Source organism: Cyanistes caeruleus, chromosome 1, assembly GCF_971803275.1.
Source record: "Cyanistes caeruleus chromosome 1, bCyaCae1.hap1.1, whole genome shotgun sequence".
Classification (NCBI taxonomy): domain Eukaryota; kingdom Metazoa; phylum Chordata; class Aves; order Passeriformes; family Paridae; genus Cyanistes; species Cyanistes caeruleus.
Window position 1 is genome coordinate 119,449,294 of NC_141701.1, and position 15,252 is coordinate 119,464,545.

Consider the following 15,252-nt stretch of genomic DNA (forward strand, 5'->3'; position numbering starts at 1 on the left):
TTGTGTCATCTCTTTTTAGCCTGTCCATTACACAGAGAACTTTCAGGTGAGAAAGAAGTAAGGATGCTGGAATCCAGTTCTGTGGTGATCTCCAGCCAATACAACTTGCATAATTTCTTAGTTTTCTATAAATTACATTTGAGGACTCAGTCTCTGATTGGGCACAGGATGACAGGAATGGAAACTTAGCATTTGCCTTTAATTCCTTTTATCAATCTTCTGCCAAACTGTTTGGTCAAGCCCAGATTTCTGGGCAATAATTCTGTTTCGCAGTGTAGCTGGAGGCTTAGGTAGGGAAACTCTGTAACTAAGGTAAAGTTCAGGAAAAGGTAAGAAGTGTCTTAACTTTCATGCAATGAGAAGTGTGTTGTGCAAAGAAACACTTCAATTTGCTTACTTATTTAAAAAAAAGCATTTAAAATAGTTTAAAAAAATGTATTGATTTTGTTTTATAACATTTCTGACATTGAAGATGAAGAATGAACATCCTGTTTCTTTCTTATAGTTGTCTCTTTAAACAGCTTTCATGCTTTACTTTTTCCTAACAGTGAACTGCTGCACTTAGGCAAAATAACAATACCATCTTCATCCTTTCTACTTCCTGGACTTACAGTTTTGAAGAAGCAACTTCTTTTATGATGTTGTACCCTTTTCATGAGCATGAAGGTGGGGAGTGGAAAAAAACATGTTCTCTTTACCTCTTCTTGGGGAGAAGGAAGTAATGATTATATAGTGGAGTTTGAGTTTCATCTGTCAGTCATGATCACTCATGGCAGATATTTGTTTTCTCAAGATATAATGTCATATTGACTTCTTGACACTAGAAGTGAAGATTTCACAGCACTGTGTTAATGAAATTCTTTTGCAGAACACCTTTGCTTCTTATAGCACAGTCATGGTATGTGGGCCAAAACACAGCGTGCAGTGCCAAGCAGTCCCAGTTGTGCATTTCAGCTGTACAATCAGTTCCTAAAAGCAGTAGGCTTAAAGAAAGAAACTGTTGATTGGTCATTGCAAACCAGAGGAGTAGGTTTAAGTCAGCAGAGACATGGGTGATTATGGAGTCTGAGATGTTACCTGTGATCATTGCTGCTAAGTCATTATATTATATATCTTGGCATATGACCCAAATTCCTTGCGGTGTTTATTGCTTGCCTTCAGTAGTTAAAGAATTCTTTAGTTCTCATCCAGAAGTTGTATATAATGCTGATGTGCTATCTTTTTTTTTTTTCCACAGAAGGAATTCTAAGTGCTTTTAATTAGTAAATGATTTCAAAGTATAAAGTATTAAGTGGGGTCTGGAATAATTGAATTTGAAAAGACTTGTGTTTAAGATCTGCATTTTTGAGGACAGTACTGAAGATAAGTTTTCAAAGTAATTTCTGAAAATTTTTGTGAATAGTTTCCATGAAAACACTTCTCAGATTCAAGAACACAGCAGCAAACTTTTTTCTTTTAAAACAGTGAGGATTCTTCAAATTTTTTTTTTTTCAAAAATTAATATTCATATCAATCTCAGAGTTCTTAAGAAGTATTTTTCACTTGTTTAGTCATTATATTATTATTGTTTAAATGGAATATTTTTGCACATACTATCTTGCTGATAGGTGTAGTACCAGCATAAGGACAAGAGGGTGCTACAGGGTGCTTACTAGGCTGTAATTCAAAAGCAATTAAAGTAATACAAGAGCAGTGAAAAGCAGATGTGAACTATGTTTCAGTGTGAAGAGTAATAAAGAAAACAATTTTTATTTTTTAGGTCCAAGACATGTTGTTTTGTTGTCTTGATCACTGGGATTTGGGATCTGCTAAGTGTCAGACATGGAAATGATTGAAAAAAAATCTCTTTGAACTGGATATTGTTGAATTCCAGCAGCTTTGATGAAATTTGATGTCAGAATTCTGTCACTGGGTTTTGAGGCAGTACTCTTATGGGATTTTTATATGCCTTGAAGTTATCCTTCAGCTAGTACTAAATGCTCACGAGACATGAGTTACGAATCCAGACAGATATTTAAAGACATTCCATCCACAAGGTGGTTAGGAACTTGATCCCTGGACCTCAACTTTTGTTTGCCATGAGAGCTTGGGCATTATCTTCAGTTACTGTAATCCTACATCTGAAGAGGAAGCCCTTCTTTCCATTGATGTTGGATGTCAGTGATGGAATAGGAGGTAAAACAATCTGGTGTAGGTGAAAAGAAAGAGATGTCCATTGAGTGGGAAGTGGCAGGGCTTTGTGAGGAAAAATAAGGTTCACAGGCTCTTCTGCATTTCTTTTAAAGTGAATATAAAGTATCTGTCTGTGAACAACAGGTGGTCCATAGCTGTCAGAAAGCCTACTGTCCATGGTGCAATTCACCCCCTGCTCTCTCATCACACACACGTTTGCAAAAGTGAGGAGGCCAGTAAAAGTGGAATAATAACTGAGTATTTATATTTAATCTGATTTGCATGTGAGAGGTATATTGACTGATTGGACTCAGAGTGGGTTTGTCCACTGATAAATACTCTTAGAATAGTGTTCTTTGTTTATATTTTATTCAGTGAAATACCTCTGCTGCAGAAAATTTGGTCAGTTGCGAGATTCAAAGCAGTCAATTACAGTATCTACAGTGAGCGGAAAGTGTGTGCTATTAAGAATAGATATTTATTTTCCTCTCTTGAAACTGCATGAGAGATTTCATAGTTTTCAGATGTTTCAGGCTTCATAGATTTCAGAGTCTACAGGTGGAGAAAATAGAAGTGATCTTCCTGATGTTGTGGTCAACTGTTAGAATAAATCAAAGGAGTTCATGTTGGAAAGGCTGTGTTTATCAAAGTCTCACATTAGAAAATGTTGAAGTTTATTAATGTATTTCAGGTTTTAAAAGAGAAGTACCCTAAAATCCAATCAGACCAAGAGCCCAAAGCAAACAAAAAATACACCACCAAATAAACTACTGTCTAGTGACATTTTAAAACTTACTTGCTTAAAATTAGAAGGTCAAAATTAGAATGTTAAATGTGAACAAAGCTTTGTTATGTGTGCATGTCTTCAATGGGTTGTGGACCCAAAGTGTATTCTTTTGAAAGTAAAGTTTTCTATGGTGGCACTGTTTTTATCTAATTAAGAAGCAGTGCAATACACTTAATACAAACATTCAGAGAAAATGTCGTGTTATGTGAGATCATTTATTAAGCATAAATTTGAGGAGTTGCTGCAGTTTAGCAAGTTTGAAATAAAATGTCAATTGTATTATCTATATTTATAGAAATAGAAATAAATATTTGGCCCATTTTATTGCTTGTGTAGAAATGTGATAAATACTATATAGATAGGTCAGAGAATCTTAATTTTTTGAATTTGTGATGAATGACTGCATATCAGGCTATTAAAACCGTTAGATAGAGTTTTTTGAGAAACGAGCAACCAGAGGTTATATGGTGCCTCAGGCTATCGCTTCTCAACTTTTCTGGTTTCCACAAGGTAGCTATTAAGGAACCATAATTTGTACAACCGAATTCTCAAATGAGACCCAGCAAGGTGGGCTCTAAAGGCTGAATTAATCATTCTGTTACTGTAGATACAAATATCTGCTTTGAATTTTTTAGCCTTAAGAAATGCATCAGCATAAATCCTTCTGTATATGTCTTTTCCTTTCACTTTGCTACTCTCTTTTCTTCCCGCTCTCCTCAAAGTGAAAGAATTAGCCTAAGAAAATACTACCAATTAACCAGAGCTTGAAGAGTTTTTCCAGCTGTATACATGTATGCCTGATTTCATTTTGTGTTGCGGTGTACTGTGTTTGCAATAGATGTCGTATTTAGTTTACACATATATAAAGAAGGTAACACAGGACAAGGCTGCTTGTTTCCTTGTCTTTGCTGCTGCTGCCTGGACTGGGTACAAGTTTTTGAAAGAAGCAAGATGGTTGCTTCTAGGAAAGGAAAATGGTCAGTAGGGTCTCCTAGACCACACAGTGGACCAGGCAGAGAGGGCAAGATTCGGCAGTCTGCTGTGCCCTAGAGGAGACAGAGGGATGCCCCAAGGAAGTGCAGAGTACAGGCACATAGATAAGCTTCAGCAGCAAAGGGGAGAATCTTAAGAAGCCTGAAGAGTCAGTGAGATTTGTGTTGGCAAGATAGGAGGACAGTCTTCTTATGCAGAAAGGCGGTGGTTGTCACAGTGGATATTTTGTTTTCAGTCCTTTTGTTTGAAGTTCTAACTTTTCCTAGATGATCTTATTTTCCTCCACCTAAAAATTCCGAGTTTGTGTTTTAATGAAAACTAGTTTAAGATCTCAGGAACTTACAACATCCTTAAAGAAGATGTTCCAATACTTCCATCTTAGGGTTGTGGAAGCATTCTGTCTTAGCGATCTGTAAAAATTATTCTTCCCTTGAATCTTAACATATAACTGGGTATTAAAGGAAGGAATCACATTTTCAAAACAAAACATTAGCTACCAGAAAGCATGAGAATCATGCTTCCATTGTCCAAAAACATACTAACTGAATTTATCTTGATTGCATACCTCTCTCAAATTTTAGTTCCTTAAAAATTAAGACTAAATATTAGGAAGAAATACTTAGCTGTGAGGGTGGTGAGGCACCAGAGAAGTTGTCCAGAGAAGTTGTAGATACCTCACATCACTGGAAGTGTGTTAGGGTGGGTTGTATGCAGCTTTGAGGAACCTGGTCCAATGGAAGCTGTCCCTGCCTATGGCATAGATGTTGGAATGAGATGATCCTAGAGGTTACGCCACACCCAAATGATTGTGTGATTCTCTGATAAGTTACACATTTCCATCAGTAGATGTTGAACAGCAATTTCAGATGATTCAATAAACGAAAGTTTAAGATGGATGTGATTTTGTTATAACTTCATGCAACTCATAAAACCTAGTTCCTGGATAAACTGCCTAGCTCAAACATACAAGTAGTGCTCTTACAGTGCAACTGGGACTTTGTTGTGTCTCTGGCAATCTGAAAGTACTGTCTATGAATGAATTCTAGTAGTATCAGACTCCAGAAGCCATGGATTCTTTTGAGATACAACTGCATGTCAATCCCACACTGACCTGGAGAGCTGCCTGGAGAACAGTTGTCATCTCCTGCTTATGAATCCCAGTGTCCAACCTCTTCTCTTGAGGATGCACTGTTTTTTGCGGCGTGTAGGACTAGTAAGATCTGACATCCAGAGTGGCCGATCCCAGTACAGACCCAATGTATGAGACTCAAAGAATGGGATAGTATTTGTGGAGATTAATATGGGAATGTTATCCAAAACGTGGTACATGTAAACAGTCTGCATTGCAACTATAATTTTCTGCATATTTCTGATTTAACCTGATACTAGTGAATCATAGCAACAACATTTTCACTTTGTTTCATCATTTTAGTTGGAGAAAGGATTTAGCATAGTTAGCATCATTTCATTTAATGGCCTGGGCCATAAACAGTGCAAAGTGGCAGTACTGTGGGTTTGTAATTGTTAATGAAAAGACCCAAAGGGTGAAAACTGCTGATTTTTTTATTTTTTTTTGTTAGTGTGCAGTTAGTGATCAACACAGGGAATGCAAAAATGTCCTGGTATAACGTTTTTAAAGGAGTTACAAGAGAAGCATCTGGGAGCCAGACTTTGCTTGTGGAAAAATGCCAACAACTGTATTGTGTTTCTTTTCCCTGAAGTGAGCTATGCTTTGCCTTTTGTCCCTTTTTTGAGTAAATTCAGGAATCATACTATAAATTTGAATATATTAACCTTGCACATTATTATAGGATATTATGTGGTTTAAGCAAGATGCTTTATGAATTGTATGTATGTAAATTTTATGTCAAGTCCCATTTGTCACAATTAAGAATATGTAGTTTTCAGAAATGGCTTTTAAATTTGAGACTTGCTGCTGATCAATGATCAGGAGAAACTTTACTTGACATTTACAGACTTCCATCTATAAATTTAAGCTTGAGAAATATAACTGCTGTACATGATTGTCAAATAACACTGTAGTACAGAGTTATATAGTATAGATTAATTAATTGAATATTTGATTGCTAAATGTATTTACATTGGGAACTATTTATATTTTCTATGTAGATTTTAATAGCCACCACATTTATTTTAGCAAAACATTTTAAAAATAATGTTTATAAAATGTCATGTTGAACACTTAAACTATTTACATTGCTAAGAGCTATTACAGGTTGAGAGAACAAACAAATTTATTTTAGTTACAGTGAATTCATATAAATCTTTATTACATTTAGAAGAATATTCTTATGTACATGCCACATGTATTTAGGCCATCAATCTCTAGCACAAATTCCTCCAAATCTACAATAGAAACATGGAATTAACTTAAAAATTGTTGTTTGTTTTGTCCCTTTGAGAAACTAATTTGCATTCTGTCCAATAATTCCAACTATTTTTTTTGCTAGGGTGATGGGGAACAGAGAAGGGAACATTTTTTGTTAATCAGCTAAATAATTAGATGAGCATGTAGAAACATTAAAACACCAAAAGCTTTTCCTCTACATTGTTGAGACCTGTTAAGAGTAGTGTCATAAAATATTATATTCTTTCTTTAAATGGTTAAGTATGGATTTATGTAGGATGCCTCAATTTGGTATGCCAAAATTGAGGCTTTAGGAACAATTTTAGAAGTAGAGCCAAAATTGTGCTTTTGTTGAAATTTAACATGAAACTTTATCTTCAGAAATGCTTCTGTTCAGGTGTGGAAGTTTTTACCTAATATCTTGATCAAAAAAGTAAAGGTAAGGTTTAAAGAAGTACGTAGTAAAACTTAAATCTTGTACTGAGCCGGATTTTGAAGTCACTTAGGAAATTTTCACCTTCTTTGATGACACATCAAACAGTTTTTTGATTTCTGAGTTTAATATATTCTGACCAGTTCAGTCAGCATATAGGATTAGACAAATACTTGATTTCTGATAAAAAAATCCTCAAAATAGTGACTTTATTTGTAAATACAAAGTGTCTGTGAATTTGAAAATGGGAAATCAATGAATAAGTTTCTGGAAGTGGATTTCTATAATTTCTTTTATTCTTCATTATAATCATTGTGTGCATATCCACAATGAACTTGCTTGTGATGACCTTTATCTTTTCTCTTGAGGAGAATTACTATTATCAGGTCTTTCTTCATGAGGAAATAAAAAGGTCAGTGCAAAGCCCATCCCTTATTTTTATGCAGCGCACATTGCACTTTGGCATATTTATATTGAATTTTATTAATAATAATGAGATAATTTTGTCAAATAAATGTTAATATTCCAAAATTAGGCATTCTGAGTCACCGTTCCTGGTAGGTACTCCTGCTTTTTCTGCTTTTTTTCTCTCTCTTCTCCTCCAAAGCTTGCTATTGGTGTAACTGAGATTTGACATTCTTCTCTTCCTCCTAGTTCTGTCAGACTAGCAATTTTTTCCTACTTTAACTTCTAATTGACAAACTTGTAATTCTTTTGTATCTATGTTATACACCCCCCAAAAAACACACACAAAAAAGAGAATGTAGAGTATGTAAAAAGATTGAGAAGATTGTGTTTGGTTTGATTTTAATCAGAGATTTTAGATTATTTGCTGTTTGGAAGACTAGTGCAAATAAGTGGCCAACTAAGTTGAATTGAGCTGTCACTCAAAATGTGACAGAAGATTGCTTATTTGCAAGGAGAGCTTCGAGCAGGAAGCTGAGTTTATGAAATTGTAATATATTCATAACTACAATTGGGAATTGCCTGCACCTCCATGGATTATTCAGTTGTCCCAGTGAATATATTCTATCCGGTCATTCAGGTGACTGAGAATATTTTTCCTCCCATTTTGACAGTTTTTTCTTAAAATATGAAGGGTCTCATTAATCCCTGGAAACAGGAACTTTCATACTGACAACTTCTGTGTTTGGTAAATGTACAAAATTGTGGCGTCTGAAGAGGATATTGGCTGTGACTACAGAATGGGGCAAAGGCAGGCAAGCAGAGGTACTGGAATATTTGGTAGTCGGGAAAGGAAAGAAAAAGACAGAGAAAATGTGTTAACATATAGTCAAGTCTCAGCAAGTAGGAAAGCAAAGCATTCTCCTAGATTTCATGAAAATTGGTAAAAGACTGCACAGTACAGTGAGAAGATCCACTTTGCAGCAACTGTGGATGGATGACCTTGCAAAAATGCTTATTTTTTTTTTTTTCTGTGTATGTGAGAGAGTAGCTATTTTTCCTCCAGAGATGTGTTCTTTGATGACTTGTTGCTTGTTTTTTCCAGTAAAATAGTGAGAGTCCAAAAAATGTCTTCCACCTTTTAAAAACATGATTTTTTAAATCCATTGTGCTACTATAGTTCATGTGGATGGTTGTGTGTGCGGTAACATAGGAGAAATGTGGTGTCTTTTTCACAGAAGTATTTAGAAAGAGATACTTTTTTCCCCTCAAACAGTTCTCCAAATGTATTCATTTCTCTCTGCTGCTTCTCTCTGTTATTATTCTTCATAGCAATAGTTATATGATCCAAACAATGTTATTCTGTTCAACACTAGAGAATCACAGCCATAAAGTGTGTTTGCTCTTTGTCCTTAGTGCTCTGGGAATTTTTTGATTTACTTTACTCTCTTGTTTAGCAAATGCTGTAACTCCAAAATACTTTTCTTAGGAAGGGTATGTTGGATCTGCTTTTCGGTTTTGGTTAAACCAGACTATTACAAATGTGAAGATTCACTGGGTGGTACCACAGAAAGGTTGTTTAGAGAGAGTTTTTTTTCTCCTGAAAATGTCAAAGTGACATTCCAGTACTCCCATGTCACTTCTCTTGCAGCAATGAGTTAGTTTACATCAAAGTCTACTAACCTTTATTGTGAAGATGATGAGGTAACTTTCCTAAGGTCTTCTCAATAGCAGGCAGTGCTTTACTTTTAGCTGAGCCAGCTGGTTTAGTTATTCAGATTTTGTTATTAGACAACTGGAAATAACAGTGGTGCACAGTAGTACCTTTTAAAGATACAAGGAGTGCAACTGAGGGGAAAAAAAGGTGCACAATTTCTCAAGGAATACAGGAAACCTCACATCTGGAGACTTGGCAAGATCTGGACAAAACTGAGTAATTTGAGCTAATCCTGTTCTAGAAAGTCATTAGCTTCAGCTGTCTCATACGTGAGCTATTAAAATGCACAGGCCCTTTTAAACTGCTGCTGAACAGTTCAGTGTGGAGTACCAAAAGAGGCCAAATGCTGTTTCCTAGAAACCTGATCTAACTTTCTGAGTCAGAGCAGGGTGTTAGGCTGAGCAATTTCCACAGATCCCATCTCTCCCAAAGTATTTCGTTATTCTAGCCTTTTCACTTTGTAAAGCCAGTGCTACTTATTCAAAGCCATTGAGAAGTCAAGACATTGTTAATATTAATAGCAGACTTCTGTTACTGTCTGCTGGTTGGGAAGAGTGGTGTGTATATTTAACCTTACTTTAGTATTTAGATAATGTCTCTTTTCAAAGAGCTGATTAAAACTTGTGCAAAAATGATAGTTGGAGGTCCCATCCAGTTTAGATTGAATATTTGAATGAAACCTTTTCTTTCCATCTTGGACTCAGACTTGGATCACATGTGTTAGAAGAAATTTGGGTTAGGAATTGGCATGGGCAACTAAAAGTGAAGCGCCTCAGTATGCGTATTATTTTTCTTTAAGATGTATTTCTATATTGTTCATAATCCCTAATTCTGTATTCTTTTGGAGTACAATTTTGTACTGCCTGTTTCCCATCATATTTCTGAACGCAATGATGATCATTTAGTCAGACACAACTTCTGCTTCTGCTGGCATATACTGATGTCATCGTCTGCAATCCCAGTGTTTAGCCTGTGTTTGGATGACCTCTTTCTATCATTCTGCTTGTGTTGTGGAAATTGGGTTTTTTTACACTCAAGTTTGCCGTACAGGAATGTAACTTTTTTTTGCTGGAGCTGTTGGGTGGTAACTAGCTGACCCATAGAAGTAGCAATAAAATGTCCTTTCTTCTGTCATGGTAAGAAATTCTCACATTTATAATCACTTCTCTAGCAGCCTACTTGTTTCCCACTTCTCTCACTGTCCTGAAGGCATTTTCATTCTCAAACCAAGCATTATAGTACAGTCAGTTGGAGCTTTAATAAAACAAGAGTCTGTCTACCCATCTCTGCTGCTCCCAAGATCTCACACCATGGCTAGACAGTAGCACCTTCAGCAGCCTTTTCCAAACTGTTTCATTGTTTACAGAGTACACCAGGCTACTAATGGGAATGCAGGGTGAGGCAAAATGTCAAGAAGCTGTGTGTAAATCTTCCAGTAATCTGCCATGTCCCAGAGGGGCTGGGGGAAAGGGGCAGATCTTTGGGAATATTGGAAGATTATCAAAGTTGGAGTTTTTCTAATTGCATTGGAAGATCTCTTCCAGATCAGAGAGGTCTCTCTCATACGTAATGGGCGGGTCTGGAGTCTAAAAGAAGATAGCAGAAATTAAAATCCCTACTATTATAAATACACACACCAAGGCAAGTAAACCTACTAGATTTTCTATGAAGCTGCTTAGGCTAAAACCCTATAATGGGTGAAGTATACAGGCCTGTACAGGTGAGAATGCTACAGAGGACCCCATCCCCAAGGCTGGGGAGCACTGACCTCACGTAAAGCAATTTGCTGGCCCTGCATAAAACAGAGCATTAATATTTATTTCTTTGTCCCAGATGGTCACTAGCCCTCACCACAAATGCTAGCATGACATGTCAGTTTGGCCAAATTATGTAACCAATCCTGTTCTTAAATTTTGTGCATTTATTGCTGCTTTTCTGGAAATATTAAATGTTTCTCTGAACAAATACTATTGTTTTTAAAAAAGCCAGTTTTTTCTAATTTTTTTTTAAAAATTATGTGACTGGGTTGATTTATGTTCCTTATTAGAGTAATAATCCATCTGCTATGGGGAGCGGGTCAATTAATAAAATTATAAATTCTGGAGAGAAAAGGCTTTGACTCTTTCCCTTGGTAAGCATTTATTTGGGTTTGAAAGTTCTTGTTTGCATTTGTGCAGAGTCATTATTTGGTAGCAAGAAAGCAGTGTGGAGGAGTAATATTCTTGGTGTTAAGCCATTATTTCTTTTTCTTGGGCAAAACAGTGTAGACCTGTGATATTCAGTGTCAACAGAGTTCATGTGCACACCTGGCTTTTTGCATACATCTGTCAAGTACAATAGTAAAGACACTGTATAGTTTTTTTAATTGGTTATTTATATTAATATATATATTATTGGCTATTTATATTAATATATATTATTTATAGTAATATATATATTATTTTGATTATTTAATAATCAAAAATTTTTGTGGGGTGTCTATTTTAGAAGACTCGTTTGTATGCTTATAACCTTCTGACACTGCAGTGAGATTTCAAATGAAGAGACATGAATGTGTATTACAATTGTGTGATTGCTTGTATCATTCTGAAATAGATGAAAAATTAGTTCACTGCAGTACTTTTTATCTGAACTGATCAAAACATCTTCCAGTCATGTTGCTAACAATATGTGATTGGAATAATAACTTCACTTGTTGTGTTCCATGCTACAGCCGAGAGGCATGTAAATACAAGCTGCTTATTTGCAAGAAGCTTCCAGATTTGCAATATGATTGCTATGGAAACCACACAATGAAAAGCTTATAACCATCTGTGTGGTTTGGTAGATTTTGCTGCATAGCTGAGCTGGTTTTGTTTACTGTAATCAAAGCATTGAATAGAATACATTAACTCACAAACTGAGATTATTCAAGGTGTAAACTAGTATTGCACAATGACAATGTGTTAGAAACTAGAAGGCAATAGAATACCAAATAATAATGGCATTAAATTAGAGTCTAATGTAAAAACATGGTTAGGTAACATGTTAGTAGAGGAAACTGCTAAATTTATCCATGTTTATCATGGAGATACCACATTCCATTGGAGGAATGCACTGTTCAAGCCAAACTTATCTGTTTTATACTCTAGTAGTCCAATCTTTTTTTCCTTCCTCCTTTTAAAAAAAATAAATTGGAAGAAAAAAAATTTAATGGATTCATGTAAAAAGCCTCAGCAAGTGTAGAATTCATTGTTCACCTTTTAAATTTTGGGGATGGTAGAATCATATGTGATTGGGTGATTATTTTTGTTGTTTTTTCTTCAAATTGCAAATTGAATAAATAAATAATTTTCAACAACTTTCATGGATTAACTGAAAAAAACCTTTAACAAATGTAGTTAGTTCCTTGTTGCATTGTCACAAGAAGGTTGTTTGCCATTAAGGTCTCTAAGTATCAGCATAGTATGGAACTTAATCTGTATCTCAGGGGTTCTTAGTGTCTACAGCTCTGGAAGAGTTCATTGGTTTGATTAGTGTACATTAGTCTCATTTTGAGACAGTGAGAAGGTAGAAAAGAATATTTTCTCTCTGCCGTGATAGCAATTGTGTGAGGAAGTACACAGGAAAAACTGGAACAGATTATTTTAAAGTTATGCATGACTCCTTATACACAGTATCTTAAAAAAACCCCAGAATATTTCTAATGTATTTTTTAATTTAATTTTTCATCTTTTGACTCTATGCCATGTTGCAACACAAAATTATGCACGTTGCATCAGACTGCAGCTGTAGTTCTCGAGGTAATTGAGGTTGCTGTGTTTAAAGTAGACCGCCTGCACTGCTTCAGGCCATAATACCAGAGTATTATAACCATGAGTTAAGAATCACAGCTTCTTTTTTACTACCCTAATTGTACCTGAAACTTTGTCCTCTCTGTGACAGCTCTGTAGTGTAAAGCAAGGTGGGATAAGTGGGGATGGTTGAGATCCAAACCAGTATACAAATATGGTGAGTTTGTGCTTGAATTTGGCACCTTTTGGAATTCAAAAAACTTGGATTCAGGTATTTTCATATCTTCAGATGTGGATCTGGTCAACTCATGTTTCTAGGAAAAAAGTTCTTCAGAAGAATTACATATATTATAAATATTTTCTGGCAAATCACAATGCAATCTACATGTATTTGGCTATACCTTACAAAAAAGTCTCTTCAGACCTCTGCTGCTGCTTTACTTCAGTTGAGATACCCTCTACTGGAGTCAGTCCTCAGTTTAAACTAGTGATAGAGTTAAAATCCATAGGACATTCAACACAGCAACTGATTTAGGTCAAAACATTCAAGCAACATGTAATATCAACTTCTAATTAATTAAAGAATAATCTAATACCGTATGTGATGGATGAAGGTGTTTTTTTTCTGGGAAAATGGAGCAATTCTAGAAAATGTGACTGATACTGGAGTACTACTCCCTGTGAGTACCATAGTAGGGAACCCACAGAATGACAGTGCCTCCTAGTGCTCTGGACAGCACATAAGGATGCATTTTTGCCATTTATGGTTCAATTATGAGTTCTTAAAATAAACAGATGAGCATACTTGGAAATGTTTGACAAATGTTAATGCCAAGTAGGGGAATGCATTTGAACATCTGAATGCAGTACATAGTTTAGAATGTTTTGTGTGTACTACAGCTTCAGATTTCTCCTGTTCTATTGCTAGGAATTTTTTTCTCTTGTTCTTTCCCCTCCACCTCGGCTTAAAAATTAGTTTATATTCATCTTGACTAGATTTTTAACTAGTCAAGATTCAAGAAAACCTCTTGCTGGCTTAGTGGGGCAGAATTTCAAAGCTTTTTGTAGAGTGAATCTTATGATGTAATTGTAATATATGTAGGACTGTGTATAGAGGTTAGCAGCAATTATGCATACTCATTCCAACAGGTCTACTCTTGTGCTTTAAACATTTGCTTTAATGTTTGCAGGAACAGTCTTGTGGCTAGATTAAATTTTTACAAGGCTAAAATATCCTTTGAACTCTTGATATAAAATTCACTCATTGTCAAAGTAAATGGGCAATTACATAAGAGTTGCACAATGAGGAACATTTTAAACACTGTGAGTCCTTTATCTGTTGTCTGTCATTAGTGAAATATCAAAATTAGTTGCCGAAATGTGTATCTTAAAAGGAAGCTTGACTATCTGTAGAAGATGTGATGAGTAGCAAAGCCAGATAGTTTAAATGTATTAAAAGTCCAATTCATGTTTGAGAAGTGGATTTATTAATATACTATTTCCTCATTCAGTACAGCAACCTTGTCAGTTTTGATATACTGTAAATCTCAAGATAAATTTGTTTCTACTTCCTTATGAACCTAAAGACAGGATTCAGCTAAAAGTTTGTTCCCCTTTTTTACTACATCAACAGAATTGTTGACTGGGAAATGCGAGGAGCGGATCTGTTATCCCTGTACTGAGTGGAGTGTGGATTTACTCAAGTGAGGGTCTGGACATGAGAGTTCAATGTCTGTGCCAGACAGGGAGCATGGAGCACATCTTTTGAAATTGCCCATGGGGATTTCAGAGTGTTCCAAGCCTGCTAGCCAGTAAACATGCTTTAGAGCTGATCACTTCCAGGTTTTCTCTTTTCTTGTCTTCTAAACTTGCACTAAGTCATTTGATAGTCTGGCTTGCTTAAAATTGTGGCCCAGCACAGTGGGCAGGAGCAGTGAAGGGCATGGTATCTGTAGTGGCTGTGTTCCCATCATGTAGATGTTGAGCTACTGTGTCTGTAGGACAGTGTTGAAGGTAAGATGTCATCTGCCTTTGTTGCATACTGCTCTCTACAGCTGAGCTATTGCTTGGGCTCGGGATATTTTTTCACAGCTTGTTTTCCTTTTCTTTATCCTTTTCTGACAAGAAATGTATGCAGCAGAAGAGGACCCTCATTCTAATTGTCTCAGAATTACTGCAGATCAGCAGAACTGTAGCTCTATGTCTGCATTCAGACCAGAGTGAAAAGGGAAACAGATGTTCACATCTGAGATTTTGAAAGAAAGCTCTTGGAGTGTTTGAATGGATGGCGGAAACCACAGACATAACAATGTTTCAACTTCTGTATAAGTGCAAAATAGTAAACAAGGCTTGCAATCTGGAAATACAGAGTATGTTTTTCAGGCTAATGTGGGCTGTAATTCCTGTCAGCTGAGGTGACCCTTCAGAATTTCATTTGCAGTTATGTGTTTTGCAGAAGAACGTCTTTCTTCAAAAGCTGAAGTGCCAAGCAATGAGAGCCAGGAGGAAGTTTCCACTGTTTCAGGTAATTAAAATCTTTCCTCTTTATGTGTATACGCTTCCTTTTTACCTTTATTTTCTTTTCTCTTCCATTTGCTGCTTTAA

General features: G+C 35.9%; 1 protein-coding gene across 5 annotated transcripts in view; it reads left to right on the forward strand.

The window, feature by feature from the left end:
- SKAP2 (src kinase associated phosphoprotein 2) overlaps nucleotides 1-15,252 on the forward strand; it is a 183,427-nt gene that overhangs the window by 85,858 nt on the left and 82,317 nt on the right. For 4 of the 5 annotated variants that reach the window (XM_086853176.1, XM_086853186.1, XM_086853202.1 and 1 more), the window contains one exon: nucleotides 15,104-15,172. The exons of the other annotated variant lie outside the window; for it this stretch is intronic. In XM_086853176.1, coding sequence (XP_086709302.1) covers nucleotides 15,104-15,172 — 69 coding nt within the window. The remainder of the gene's footprint in view (nucleotides 1-15,103; nucleotides 15,173-15,252) is intronic. 5 annotated transcript variants of the gene reach the window in all.